A 14,997-nucleotide genomic window follows, 5' to 3' on the forward strand; every position below is an offset into this window, starting at 1 on the left:
TGGAGTGCAGACGGGATAGGGTCCAGTACAGACTGGGACTCAGGAACAGAACCGCAGATGCAGTAGACAAGCAGAGCAGAGAGGAACCGCTGGAGCGGTGGGCAAGACAGAGCAGGGTGAAACCGCCGGAGCGGTAAGCAAAGCAGAGCGGGCAGGAACCGCCAGAGCGGTGAGTAAGGCAGAGCAGAGATAAACCGCCGGAGCGGTGAGTAAGGCAGAGCAGAGGGGACAGGGCTCTGTTCACACGGAACAGACGGCAAGGGAAAGGCAGAACCAGATACACACAAGATACTTGCAATGAAGTAGCGAGTGGACTCTAAACTCACAAACGGAAGTACAGCGACAACGAGTAGGAGTTAGGTGCAGGTTCAGACTCTGCAGAAAAAGGGAAGGTACAGACATAGAGAAAAACAGGTAACAGGCTAGGAGAGTATTCAGACAGGAACTGAGTGTTCAGACAGGAACTGACACTGCAGCGAGATACAGGAGCGAGTCTGGGTATGCGGCCCCCAGAATGGCGGACAAACAGGCTAGAAGACACAGATAACAGGTCTGGGTATGCAGCCCCCAGAAGGCGGGACGAACAGGCTAGGAGTGTGTTCAGACAGGCCTGGGAATACAGCCTCCAGGAAGGCGGACAGGCAGGAAAAACAGAACGGGACCTGGCACATCAGAGGCTAGGAGCTCTCTGAGGGTAAGAGTTGCTCAGGTACCAGCTTCAAAGTGGAGCTGGTTTAAATATCAAGTGACAGACAGCAATAGGTTGGGGACGCATTAGGGGTGTGCCTACAGCAGCTACAAGAAACAGGAAGTAACCGGGCCGCCTCCCTAAGCAGTCAGAACAGAGGTAAGCAGACAGCATGAATAGAAGCCTGGCTAGCAGACTGGACTGAAGATCAAGTTTGCGATCTTGCATAGTGGTAGATGGTGCACTATGCAAGCCCGCCACCAGGTATGTTACAGTACCCCCCCCCCTTTATGCCCCCTCTTCTTCAATCCTGCAAGAGTGTTCCGCAGAGAATTTGGAGGCTAATCCTTCTCTTCAAGAGGATTACCTCTTCTGTCCACTAGAGGAAACGAAACTGGTCTCATCATCTTGGTAACTAGGATGCTTCCTCCCATCAAGCCATCCTCAGCAACAGATGAAGTGGGTGAAGTACCAGGAACAGCACACAGCAAAGTCTCTCTCCATTTATTATCAGATAGCACCCCGGTGGATTCAAGAGACAACTGGAGGTCCTCCGCCTGGTTGGAGGGGTGCAGAGACTCGGGGATAACCACTGCTTCGGAGTACACCTGGCCAAGCTCACTGGATGAAGTGGGCAAGGTATCAGGTACAGGGTGAAGGAAAGTCTCTCTCCATTTGTTATCAGGTAGCACCCCGGAGGATTCAGGAGTCAACTGGAGGTCCTCCGCCTGGTTGGAGGGGTGCAGAGACTTGGGGGTATCCACCGCCTCGATGGACGTAAGGCCAGATTTATTAGAGATGGAGGGTCCTTGCTTTGGGACCATCTTCAATCTGGTTTCAGAGATGACATGTCTGTGAGGCTGGACGGTACCTGAAGCCAGATCATTGGTACAATCGTCGAGACTGTGTGGGGACATTGCCTCCGCTTCTCTTCCTTCGGAGACTTCAGCACACAGCGAGTCAGCGACTAGCAGATCTGGTGAAGAAGAAGAAGAAGAAGAAAACATTGCTGACTGTCCTGAAGTTATGGGAACTGGACACCCCTTGTACCTTAACAGTCCCCCAGGATACACCATGCAAGGTCTCCAGACCTGAGCGGGCACTAGATCTCTTGGCTCTGGACGACCTGTGGGTAAGCCAGTCAGCACCTGGAATGTGAACTTCTTCATATGTAATGCTCCAATCTGGAGCTTAATTTGTACAGACATATTTTGACGGTTTCTGGGTAGGGCTCGTCCTTCCGCAGTCAATGCCCAAACCGGTTTCTGGAGTGTTCGGACGGGAATCAAACACTGACTCTTCAAAGCTTTATGCCTGAAACTTCCGGTTAATCCAAGGCTTTCACTTGCCACGGAGACAGTCATTGTCATCTGTGGAGAGGAAACACAAACGCCAAGGGCAGCCTCTCCTACAGGCCTAATGTCTTGGGATTCTCCAACCGTCGCTGGACAAAGACCGTCAGGGGGTCCCAAACAACCGCAGCGGGACCGCAATCCGATCTTGTGACTGAGTTCCGGCCTCTGCTTTGCCTGAAGAACATGGTCAACCTTCATGGATTCAAGTGGGTAGCTGCTTCTACAGGCTGGAGGACAGAACCTGGCGTGATGGCTTGCCTCTACGCCTTGCACGTCTGGACTGCCTCTTGAGGTTGGGAAGAGAAGTATTCAGTGGAACATAGTCATCCTGTGTGGACTCTGGGCGGGCAGCAGTCTCTTCAGGCTGGATAACTGGTGAGTTACCCACACACATTACCCATCGGGGCTGCTCCGGGATATTGGGAAGGGAAGCTATAGCAGTGGCTTCAGGATTGGGGTCATCGAAGACCATTAGAAAGGCCGCCAGGAAGGCCTGCAGGTCAAAGACGATAGGGTCCCATGCTTCCCATAGGGGGCTGATCCATTTCAAGGCATCAACCGCTAGGTAGGACATCATAAATGCCACTTTAACCCGATCGGTAGGAAAATAGTGAGGACAGAACTTGAAATGCAGCAGGCATTGCTCTACGAACGCACGACTTCGTTTTGGATCCCCATAGTATCGTGGTGGATCCGCAGGAACGAGTGCTGATAGCTCCATTTGGACTGGTGCGTACATCGCCTGGACATCAGCTTACGAAAAAAAAATTTCTTGGTGCACGTATTCGCCAGACAAGGATTCAAATGTCTCTGAGAGCGAAGGGCCGTGGGGCTCAACGGGAACCATGGCCTGAGCAAACTGTTGTGCACACGCCTGGACTGATTGGCGTGTGTGTGATTTAGTGATTCCCCTGTGCCATGAAGCGGAGAGTGCCCGGAGGGGCGTAACGAAGTATCCACCCAATCCGACCAAGGTCGCACAACGGCTAATGACGCCGTGCTCCAGGGAGGAACCGAGCAGAGGGACCAGGTGCTACTCCTGGTCAGACCTCGGACACGGCTGTTGACCCACACCGGGGAATACAGGAACAGGCAGGTTAGGCTGGCACACAGACTTGTGGGTATTGGTAGGCACAGCTGGCGTACAGACGGGGAGGTACTGGCAAGCACGGCTGGAGTGCAGACGGGATAGGGTCCAGTACAGACTGGGACTCAGGAACAGAACCGCAGATGCGGTGGGCAAGACAGAGCAGAGAGATACCGCCGGAGCGGTGAGCAAGACAGAGCAGAGAGATACCGCCGGAGCGGTGAGCAAGACAGAGCAGAGAGATACCGCCGGAGCGGTGAGCAAGACAGAGCAGAGAGATACCGCCGGAGCGGTGAGCAAGACAGAGCAGAGAGATACCGCCGGAGCGGTGAGCAAGACAGAGCAGAGAGATACCGCCGGAGCGGTGAGCAAGACAGAGCAGAGAGATACCGCCGGAGCGGTGAGCAAGACAGAGCTGAGGGGACAGGGCTCTGTTCACACGGAACAGACGGGAAGGGAAAGGCAGAACCAGATACACACAAGATACTTGCAATGAAGTAACGAGTGGACTCTAAACTCACAAACTGAAGTACAGCGACTACGAGTAGGAGTTAGGTGCAGGTTCAGACTCTGCAGAAAAAGGGAAGGTACAGACATAGGGAAAAAACAGGTAACAGGCTAGGAGAGTATTCAGACAGGAACTGACACTGCAGCGAGAGACAGGAACTGACACTGCAGCGAGATACAGGAGCGAGTCTGGGTATGCGGCCCCCAGAATGGCGGACAAACAGGCTAGAAGACACAGATAACAGGTCTGGGTATGCGGCCCCCAGAAGGCGGGACGAACAGGCTAGGAGTGTGTTCAGACAGGCCTGGGAATACAGCCTCCAGGAAGGCGGACAGGCAGGAAAAACAGAACGGGACCTGGCACATCAGAGGCTAGGAGCTCTCTGAGGGTAAGAGTTGCTCAGGCACCAGCTTCAAAGTGGAGCTGGTTTAAATATCAAGTGACAGACAGCAATAGGCTGGGGACGCATTAGGGGTGTGCCCACAGCAGCTACAAGAAACAGGAAGTAACCGGGCCGCCGCCCTAAGCAGTCAGAACAGAGGTAAGCAGACAGCATGAATAGAAGCCAGGCTAGCAGACTGGACTGAAGATCAAGTTTGCGATCTTGCATAGTGGGAGATGGTGCACTATGCAAGCCCGCCACCAGGTATGTTACATAAAGGCTATTTGACCAAGAAGGAGAGTGATGGGGTGCTACGCCAGATGACCTGGCCTTCACAGTCACCAGACCTGAACCCAATCGAGATGGTTTGGGGTGAGCTGGACCGCAGAGTGAAGGCAAAAGGGCCAACAAGTGCTAAGCATCTCTGGGAACTCCTTCAAGATTGTTGGAAGACCATTTCCGGTGACTACCTCTTGAAGCTCATCAAGAGAATGCCAAGAGTGTGCAAAGCAGTCATCAAAGCAAAAGGTGGCTACTTTGAAGAACCTAGAATATAAGACATATTTTCAGTTGTTTCACACTTTTTTGTTAAGTATATAATTCCACATGTGTTAATTCATAGTTTTGATGCCTTCAGTGTGAATGTACAATTTTCAAAGTCATGAAAATACAGAAAAATCTTTAAATGAGAAGGTGTGTCCAAACTTTTGGTCTGTACTGTATATCTGGATTAGAAAAGGGGCATGCTTTATTTATTTATTTTTTTTTTTATAGAAACTGCACCACTTCAGCACATGGGCTGTGTCTGGTATTGCAGCTAATCCCCATTAAGGTTAATGCAGCATAGTCGAGACACAGGCCATGGACAAGTGTAGTACTGTTTCTACTGCAATAAAAAAAATAAAAAATTCTATTTCCGAGCATCCTCGCTAATGTACAAGCTTCTTAAGATGTTATGCAATCAAAGGTGTTGGTTCATATTTTTAAATGGGTAAAATTGGAAAGTGTTTCTAAATAAAGCAGCTTTGCAGGTTACCTCTTAATAAAAATCCTCTCCATTCTCAAGAACGGAGGGATTTTTATTTATGTAGTGTACTGCTTGTTCCTAAGGTCACCGGCCACCTCATAGGTGGTCAGTCTCCTCGGCAAAGAGCGCGCTTTCCAAGTGCTGCTCTGAAACTGACCATATTGTTGGATCCGGCCAGCCTCTGTGTCTTTCCACTTCTCCTATGTTGCAGAGGCAAAGTTGTTTCAGTTAGTAGTGCTCAGTTTGGGCCATCGGAGAGTACTGTCCGTCTTCAGGAGCACACCGCCCCCTTCAACCAGGAAGCGGAGAGGCAGGGAAGCAGTGCGTGCCTGAAGACAGGAACATGAAACAGCCTCTTCTTTTGTGGTTTACAAAAATCTAATTTTAAGACTTCTCCCAACCTTATCTGGGGTTACATGTTGAAATCCTGTACAGGAAACATTGTTACATAACTGTAGGAATGGCCGTTTTAAAGGGGGTTTTCACTTGGAATGTGTTATCAGAAAATGACCTCTTGTTTACTTCAGGTTTTTGTTAAATGTATTTTTATAATCTTGTGGGGGGGGTTTTCCTCCAATTTCTCATAACTATCTATATAGAAAAATCAAAATCTTGCCGTTTTCACACTGGTAAGTAACTAGGCCTTATACTTGACTCTTGCTTCCTGTGCTGTTCTGATGATGTCTCATCAGTCTTAATATTATCACAAACAAGATTACAATGAGAGGTAACACCTGTATATACAATGGATAACACCGGATCCACCATTCACTATACACGGTTACAATTTATTATGACCTTTGCCTGGATTAGCGCATGCCCATTTTATTCTTCGATACAGGAAGCAGAAGTCTAATATTAGGCCTAGTGGCCATCTTTTCTTTTTTTTTGCACCGTAGCACAAATATTTTAAAAATACCATTAATATAACATAATTTTAACAATAGGTAATTTTCTGATGACCCATTCCCTTTAAAATGGTGATTGTGTCAGTGAGGGGGTCATCACTACCGACACAGAATAGCATCCTGTACTGAGGGGACTTTAGTGACAGCCATATCTATTCTCTCTGATTGGGTATCGATCACTTACAATCTCCCATTACAAAAAGTCGTCAGTTTTCGTGACAGTGAATCCACATGTTGGTTGAAATCAGACAGCTTGTTAGGCTATGTGCGCACGTTGAGTATTTGATTGCAGAAATTTCTGTAAGGTTTCTGCATCTCTTGGCAGCATTTAAGTGATAAAAGAATGTGTCTGTTTTATTTCAAATAGTGTTTTACTGTGTGTGTGTGTGTGTGTGTGTGTGTGTGTGTGTGTGTTTATTTAACTCTTTACTTACAGGTTTAGTAATGAGAGTGTCTGGCTGACACCTTCATTACTAAACCTAGGGCTTGGTGTCAGTGACACCTAATCCCATTGCCCCTAATCCCATTCAAATATGAAATGCCATTTCTGAGGCAGCTGAGGGCTGCTATTTTTAGAATAGGAAGGGGCCATTAGGCCAACATTTTCCCTGGCTATTAATAACAGGTCACACTCACAGCGGTTTGGGTAGCCTTTAGGGTACATCCCCACGATCAGCAACCAGCAGCGCTTTGGACACAGTGTATTTTCGCTGCGTCCAGAATGCTGTGTTCTAATGCCACACTTGTTTTGTCAGTACATTCGGATCCACTGCATGTAATGACATTTCAATTGGTCAAGATCTGAAGTGGAGACTAGTGTCTTCGCTACAGAAATTGACATGCTGCGGGTGAGTTTATGCAGTGTCAAAAACAAGCACAGTGGGCATGGGATTTCTTATAAATAAAATGAATTTAAATAAAAAAAAATGGTGTGGGCTCCCTCCTCATTTCCATAACCAGCAGAGCGAAAGCCGACCACAGGGGGCTGATATCACTAGCCAGGGAAGGGTCCATTAGCCAACAGCTGTTTTCTTAGTGTTTACTGGCTACAGGGGGACCCCTGAAAAAAAAATTGACGTACGGTCCCCCTATAAAATCTAACCAGAAAGCTGTAAGCTGATATTAATAGCCAGGGAAAGGGCCATGGATGCTGCCCCCCTACGAGGCTAATAATATCAGCCCTCAGCGGCCCCAGAAATGGCACATCCATAAAGTGCACCAAATTTGTCACTTAGCCTTGCTCTTCCCACTTGCCCTGTGGTGGTGGTAAGTGGGGTAATAGGGTTGGGGTTCATGTCAGCCTTGTATTGTCAGCTGACATGAAGCCCAGGTTAGTAATGGAGGGCGTCTATAAGACGTCCTCATTCCTAACCCATAGTAAAGGTTTTGAAATAAACACACGGCCTGAAAAAAATCCTTTGCTTCAAATAAAAGTCCACACGGTTTTAATCATTTATTTAAGAATAAAAAACACAGTATACTCACCTAATGCCTAATCCGCTGAAGCCAAAGTCCCCTGTAAAAAAAAAAACAACAAAAAAAAAACACCATAGCCCTCACCTGTCCGACGTGATGACATAATACAGAGTGTCCCACAAAGATCTGGGTCAGTTCTAGAGCAGTCACATCAGCAGTCATTTGAGGACAGCAAGCTATGCAATGACAGGAGTGTAATCACTCCTGTATCAGTGTATAACACTGAGCTGCCGGGAGAGAGGTCACCGGAGTTCAATCAATTTTCTAACGCTGTGATGGTGCTGTAAGTGAGATCACTGGAGCTCATCAGCTGATTGAACTCCGGTGACCTCTCTCGGCAGCTCAGCACTATACAGTGCCGGGAGCGATCACGCTCCTGTCAGTGTATAGCGTGCTGGGTGATCCGATCGCCATGGGACACTCGGGATTATGTCGGATAGGTGAGATATGGTGGTTTTATTATTTTTTACTGGGGACAAAGGCATCAGGGATTTGGTGAAGGTGAGTATAATGTGTTTTTTATTTTAATATTTATTTATTTTTAGTTTTTTTTTTTGTTTGTTTTGTTTCACTGTGAGCAAAGGCGCCGGTTGATGACATCTCCCATCAGCGGCACCTTCTCTCGCTATTATCAGCGGCGGCAGACATAGGCTGATGGAAGGAGTAGTCTCTCATCAGCCGACGTCTGTGACTTGCGGTCAGTTCTTTGTGTGTTTTTTGCCTTGTTTTTGACCCATTGATTCCCAATTCTTTGTGCGTTTTTCTACGTTTTCCACCCATTGATTTCAATTGAGTCAGTCAAATTCGCAACAAATCCGCAAACCTTTTTATAACTGTGTTTTGTTTTTTTTTCTGCAGATTTGACTGACTCAATTGAAATCAATGGGTGGAAAACGTAGCAAAACCACACAAAGAATTGACTTACTGCAGATTTAAACTTAATGCAAATACTCAAAAGAAAATTACTGATCATGTGCACAGCACTTCAGGATTCTCACTGACTATGCTGGCACAAGGATTCCCTAACGTTTTTGGGACACTTCCGCTTGGGGAAAAAACGCACCGTGTGCACACAGCCTAATAGTCTATGCAGAATTGAGTAGAAATCTTTGATCTAAGCCGTTTACAGACTGTTGGGAGCAATTGAATTATTGTGTCTGTCCTTCCTTACAGAACCTCGTCTAGTCTCAGTAAATTTTGCTGTAAATTGAAACATTTGGACCTGGCTTCATGCACATCCATTACCAACCTTTCCCTCAAGGCTCTCAGGTAAGCATTACCTTTACCTTGCAGGGCACAAACATAATTCACTGCTCCATCCCATGTGTGAACTGTGCTCTTTCTATACATTTGTCTGATTTTTATGGGACAGTTTGAACATCGAATTAAAAGCTTTTCCATAACATTCTCTTATTCCCAGAATGCATGTTATTGACCCAGTATTATAATGGTGCCTAGGAGACTGAAGGGTTAACATCGAGGCTGGTGCCTATGGGCTGTGCCTAGTGTTGCAATTCTTGTCATTCAAGTGGATGGCACTGAGCTGCAATACTAGACCTTGCATGAAGGCGAGAAACCGCATTTTTTTTTTTTCTAATCTTAGACAACCTCTCACAAGGAACGCTAAACCTGATAATGAATGTTGAAATGAAATATTAATCCACCTGCTTCCAGCACCCTAGGGCACAAGTGGGGGAGCTTTCTGCTGCAGCCAGTTGTCTTACAGTCACACACGGGCGGAGGAAGAAGACCTGGCTGAGCTCTGAGACACACAGAAGATTTGTTTTTATAGTTCTCAGTTTTAATAGAACAATGAGCAATAGGATTAAAGAGAAGGATAACATTAAGAGAGGAATTGCCAGAATATATATATTACATAATACACAATACACACACTCTCGCACATCCCTCTGGCCCGCCCTTGTATCTTATTACTGGTACCTCCTTCTCTGCCTCTCTGCTCTCGCTCCTGAGGACTGCAGTGACAAGGTGAGGGGGCGCCTCACCGGAAAAGTGTAAGTGAAGCAAGCTGCAGGCGTCCGGGACGCGTGGGGTATCGAAAAAAGAGAGAGAGAGCAGCACTGTGCCCAGAAAAACACGCCTCTTTCACTCATCTGGCCCGCCCTTGTATTACCTCCTTCTCTGCCTCTCAGATCTCGCTCCTGAGGACTGCAGTGAAGCGGCGCAGGCGCAGGTGGAGAAAAACTAAAGCACAAAAAAAATGAAAAATGTTGTGGTCCTTGAGTGGCTGAAAAGAAAAATAAACGTGGCGTCACGAGTCCGTCAGTCTGATCTATCAAAATGTAAAATTAATTATCCTGATTGGTGAATGTCATAAAGAGAAAAAAAATCAACACACCAGAATTGTAGTTTTTCCAGTCAATGCAACTACTGTATGTAAAAAAATACAATAAGAAGTGATAAAAATGCAAAATCTACCCCAAAATGTTATTCATAAAATCCATCAGATCGCCATGCAAAAATATGCACGCCCTCACAAAGCTCAATCAATGTAAAAAAAAAAATAAAGTATCAATATTGGTGACACAAACAAAATTTTTTTTTTTGTTTTTTTACATTTTAAAAGAAAGACAAAAAAAAACTATATACAAGTTTTGGTTTCGCTGTAGCTGTACTGACCTGGAGAACCCTATTCCAAGGTCATGGTGACGACACAATGAATGTGTTAAACACAAAATACTGTTGCAGAACTGATTTTTAGTATTTTTCTCCACAATTTCACCGCACTTGGCTTTGTATGTTTTCCCATTTTTGAGTACATTGAATGAAAAAATTAATGTAGTCATTCAAAACTGCAACTCATCCCGCTAAAAAACCCAAATATGTGGATGGAAAAAAAATGTATATAGCTCTTTTGAAGAAGGGGTTGAGTGGAATAGTGTGATTATTATGCAGTTTGTGGATTTACTGTTATTTTTTTAATGAATGTTCTGTTTTTTCTACATGACAGTGAGGGCTGCCCCCTCCTGGAGCAGCTGAACATCTCTTGGTGTGATCAGATCAGCAAGGACGGGATCCAGGCTCTGGTAAAGGGCTGTGGGGGGCTGCGGTTTCTATCCCTCAAGGGTTGCACTCAGGTATGACTTTTTTTATTCTTCCCTGCATTTGATTTGTGGATTAATCAATTAAAAACAATGTCTAATGGTACTATTCCTTAAAGGGGTTGTCCGGTCTAAAATGAAAAGTCTGCAGTCACCCTGTGTGACTGCAGACTTGTGAATCCCCCCAGTTCAGGCACTGTGTGCTGCGAGGATTTGCCGTTGGCTGTCCCAGGAACGCCGGTTAAGTATGCAATATGCATAGTCCTGGGCAGAACCCGTCTAGGGGGTGCAGCCTCGCTCAGTACACTTTTTTTAATTTTAGACTGGACAACCCCTTTTAAGATAACGGAAAAACTGAAGAAGCTCCACTGTCTTTGATGCTGCAAGGGAGGACGGGTGGTACGATGCCGGAGCCGCATCTGTTAAAGCTACTGTGTTTCAGCGTATGACCATTGCCGTGCAGCATCCCTCACTATACGTTTTACATGTCCTACGTAAATCTACAATGTAACAACCAAATAAAATGGACTTGCAGATTTCTCTTAATTGTCTGTGTTATTGGAATAAACACAGACCGTGGGGGTTTAATAGCTACCACCAAATTTTTCATGTTGAACTGGACACACCATGTAACTGTAGCTGCAGAGCGGAGTAATACAATATTTATATATATTTTTTATTTTTTTTTTTGTTCATTTGCGCCTCTTTGTTGCGGATATATTAGCAATCAAATGTTTGGCACCTAGTGAGTTAACTTTAGTTAAAGTGGTATTCCCATCTCCAAGATCCTATCCCAATGTGTAGCAGCAGCAGAAGCAGCAGCTACCTCCAATTAGAAATGTAGTATAGTACTCCTGATAAGCTGTGTCAATATTGTGGGTATCCATGGTTACGTCCACTGATATATAGTGACAGTTAGTGGTCATCTCCGTGGATACCTAAGGTACTGCAATGCTCTGCACATTGAGTAAGCGACATAGCGAATCAGAAGAACTATACTACATTTCTAATTGGAGGTTTTTGATATTTATTCAATATTATTATTAAACCTTTTACATATTTGGATAGGATCTTTGAGATGGGAATACTCCTGAAAATATTAGACTTTATTCTGCTCTGCTGCCACAAATTAGATGATGTCCAGTTCAACATGAAAAATTTGGTGAAAGATCCTGTCCCACCATCTATATCACTCCTAAGGGGAGTGAACCAGTTTTTAGCTTGGTATCTGGTGGAGGCAGACCTTCTTGCTTATCCCCAAGTGGGGAGGGAAATTGCAACCTGCCATGACGTGAGAGCGAACGTGCAAGTATAATTTTTGGCAGGCTAGTCAGGGACCAAATTAGATACCTTCTGCTCCTCTGGCCATAATCGCCATAGGGGGGGGGGGGGTGCAGTAACACACTTGATAAGTGGTTTGCTTTGCGATGCTAGTGTCTTTAACTTACAGGGGTATTCCCATCTCCAAGATCCTATCCCAATATGCAGCAGCAGCCTCCAATTAGGAATGTAGTATAGTTCTTTGAGTTACGACCACTCATAGTGACTGCTAGTGGTCATCCACTCATTGTTAACGTTGAGCTGTCTGTTTCAGTTTTGGACAGTTCTACTACTTTTTTGTAAGCTTGTCAGCCATAGTCTTGTCAATGACAGTTTACAGGTACAGGCCCTGTTCCTGCCTTTCTCTACCAGCTAAGACTGCTATTGGGTGTGCCGTGATGTCTCATACTTCCAGGACTACAACAACAAAATACATTTTACCTAAGTGGGCCAGTTTGCTTCTTCAGAGTAATATTTCAGGCCACCCCTTTGAAACCTGAAGCTACTGCCCAAACGCCATGATTGCCTTGTTGGGCTAACTGTTTCTTGACAGGTTTTGTTTAATGTATCTTTAAGCTCCATCTTTCTAACAGCTGTCCCTATTACTCTAATTTTCCCTTAGGAAAAAGGTCTCCCACCCCCCTCCCAAGATGAGGCCCAATAAGATTACAAAGATCTTCCTCTGGACAGCACCTTTCGTGGTGTACATTCTAACTGCTTGTGGGCTCACCATAATAGTAGAGCTACTCTTTCCTAACACTTTTCTGTGGGAGTTGGAGACCCTTCCTTCCTTTTCAGCATATACGGCCCCTTAATATCTAGGGGTGTGATCAATTTCTCTGGGCCTCAAGACAGAATGATTCCACTATATCTGTAGCCTTTTTATTTGCATTGTCTACATCACCATGGGTAGGCAAGAGGGTGCATGCTATCTATTTTCCATATCTGGACCACATGATAATGGTGGCTTCCAAGTCCTCCATTCGAGAGAGCCTTAAGATTACCTTGCCAATTTTGCCTGACCTCGATTATCCTCAACTCCAGTCCAGACCAGAACCATTTCTTTTTAGGAAAAACTCTTCTCCCTAAAAATATATTGTCTGGTTGTTCCCGGCATACATGCAGGTTGTTGTGGTAAATTGATGCGAAAGTTGATCCTCCTGATCTTTCTTGGACCATTCTTTCTTTTTTTCACAGCCCCATACTCCACCCCTTCCATTTTTTTTATCCCTTGTACCATCTTGCGCCGTGATACAAGTTCACAAACTTTTTGGGTCACATCATTCTTGTTCTCTGGTCAATTTGTGGCTCTCCAACGGTGATCCCAAGATGACATTAGCCACTCTCTTCTTCCAAAACTATGGTTGGTTTTATTTCAGATGAACCAATAAGTTGCAGGAGGGCCCAAGTCATAATGCCTCTTCCTTAATCCATTTTCTTCTGGACCTGCATAAACAGGTCCACCCTCTGGTCAGTCACCTGGTCAAGGGTTGAATAAGCAATACCAATTCACTTGACTACCTAAGGCACCAAGAAGGGACTTGCAGCAACTCAGTCACATCATAATTTTTCATAAAGATCTGTCTCGCATGGGTGAAAAGCAGCCTGGGCCTTTAGATTCCTGATTCATTCTGGTCCCAGATTTAAGATTTGGTAGGAATTAAATCAGTGTTTTATCAGGTGCAAATTTACCATTTCTCTGAATGCTGAGCTCTGTATAACCTGCCCACACCACTGATTGGCAGCTTTCAATGCACACTGTGCATAGGCTGAAAGCTGCCCATCAGAGGTGGGGGCTGGCTATACAGTGCTCATGAATAGGAGTGTATGTGGATATTAATTTTACATGTCTCCTTCTGTCTTTCTCCTGTGTAGCTAGAAGATGAAGCTCTTAAGTACATTGGATCACACTGTCCAGAGCTTGTCACACTAAATCTACAGGCGTGTTCAGTAAGTGGACTTGAGATTCAAACGTTGTGTGTGTGTAATTATCAGTCTGCTAGATGCCTTATTTGGGAGATTCTTCAAGTTATCTCAATTTCAGTGAGGAGCCATCTAATATTATTGGTTATGGATGGGTAAGTCTCAGCCCTTAGATTAACTTGAAGCTCTTGGTCTTCAATGCAGAAATCACTTTTTTATGTCTTTATTAGTACTGGTCTCCTAAGATAGGGCAGGAGGCTGAGGCACCTCAAGCTCCTAGATCCAACTACAACTTCTGCTCTTTCTGTATAGTTACACCCCTTGTCTGGGCTATATAGACAGTTATTTGCACTCCTCAACATAGACATTGCAACACCAAAAAAGAAAAGTTGAATTATTTAAATCAAGGATCCATGGACATGTTAATGATGCAATAAATGGAAACACAATTTTCAAAACTTCTTGAATATTCACTATAGAGTATGAGAGCCATGCGCAGAAATCCCCTCTTACATGCCTTGCTGTTATCAATGAGGTTATTAATGGTTGTATGAAGAATGTTCTGCCATGTAGAATGCATTTGGGCACACAAATTGTCAAAATCCGCTGCTGGCAGCTTTTTTTTTGCAATTGCTGGCCAATGACATCCCAGATGTGCTACATGTGAGACACTGCAGGCCATGGTGGCATCTTTAGCCACAAAAACTGGTCACAGTAGTACGAGCAACATACAGCCTGGGGTTGTCATGTTGATAAACTTCTGGGACACTTCTGAGAAATGGCCATACCACTGATTCCTCAGACTACTGTACAATTATGGCATCCACACCAAAATCCCGGGAGTGGGACATTCCCTCATGAAGTCCTGTTCATTGTGTTGCCCATATGGTCTCCAGACCAATCTCTGGTTATCGTTGCATCCAAGACAAAAGCTGGACTCCTCAATGAAGAGGATAGACCTCCATTGCAGTTTTGCTCTGAACCATCATGGTGTTTGTGAGAGGTGGCGTGACTTCAGTGAAGAAGCCTTCATGTCGGAAGGTTACAGCAATCCCACTACTGGGTTTATGATTCAGGATGGCAATTTTTGCTGTAGCCAGGCCTCACTAGTTTTCATTCTTGGTACACTAACAGCACTGTGTTACATTGATTTGGTGATGGAACCAGTTGTTCAGCCATTTCTTCAGTGTCCCTGAAGCTGTTTTTCAACGACAAAGCCAAGTTATTACTTGTGCTAATGTGAGCAGCCTGTATTGCTTAA

At 45.2% G+C, this 14,997-nt stretch overlaps 1 protein-coding gene across 2 annotated transcripts in view; it reads left to right on the forward strand.

Annotated features, from left to right (window-relative positions):
- The window catches only part of FBXL20 (F-box and leucine rich repeat protein 20), a 47,346-nt gene that overhangs the window by 20,269 nt on the left and 12,080 nt on the right, over window positions 1-14,997 (forward strand). For both annotated transcript variants that reach the window (XM_073683417.1, XM_073683418.1), the window contains exons 7-9: window positions 8,605-8,700; window positions 10,403-10,529; window positions 13,689-13,763. In XM_073683417.1, coding sequence (XP_073539518.1) covers window positions 8,605-8,700; window positions 10,403-10,529; window positions 13,689-13,763 — 298 coding nt within the window. The remainder of the gene's footprint in view (window positions 1-8,604; window positions 8,701-10,402; window positions 10,530-13,688; window positions 13,764-14,997) is intronic.

The sequence above is a fragment of the Phyllobates terribilis genome, unplaced genomic scaffold (genome assembly GCF_046119375.1).
Source record: "Phyllobates terribilis strain yellow unplaced genomic scaffold, ASM4611937v1 Scaffold_5__5_contigs__length_657084704, whole genome shotgun sequence".
Classification (NCBI taxonomy): domain Eukaryota; kingdom Metazoa; phylum Chordata; class Amphibia; order Anura; family Dendrobatidae; genus Phyllobates; species Phyllobates terribilis.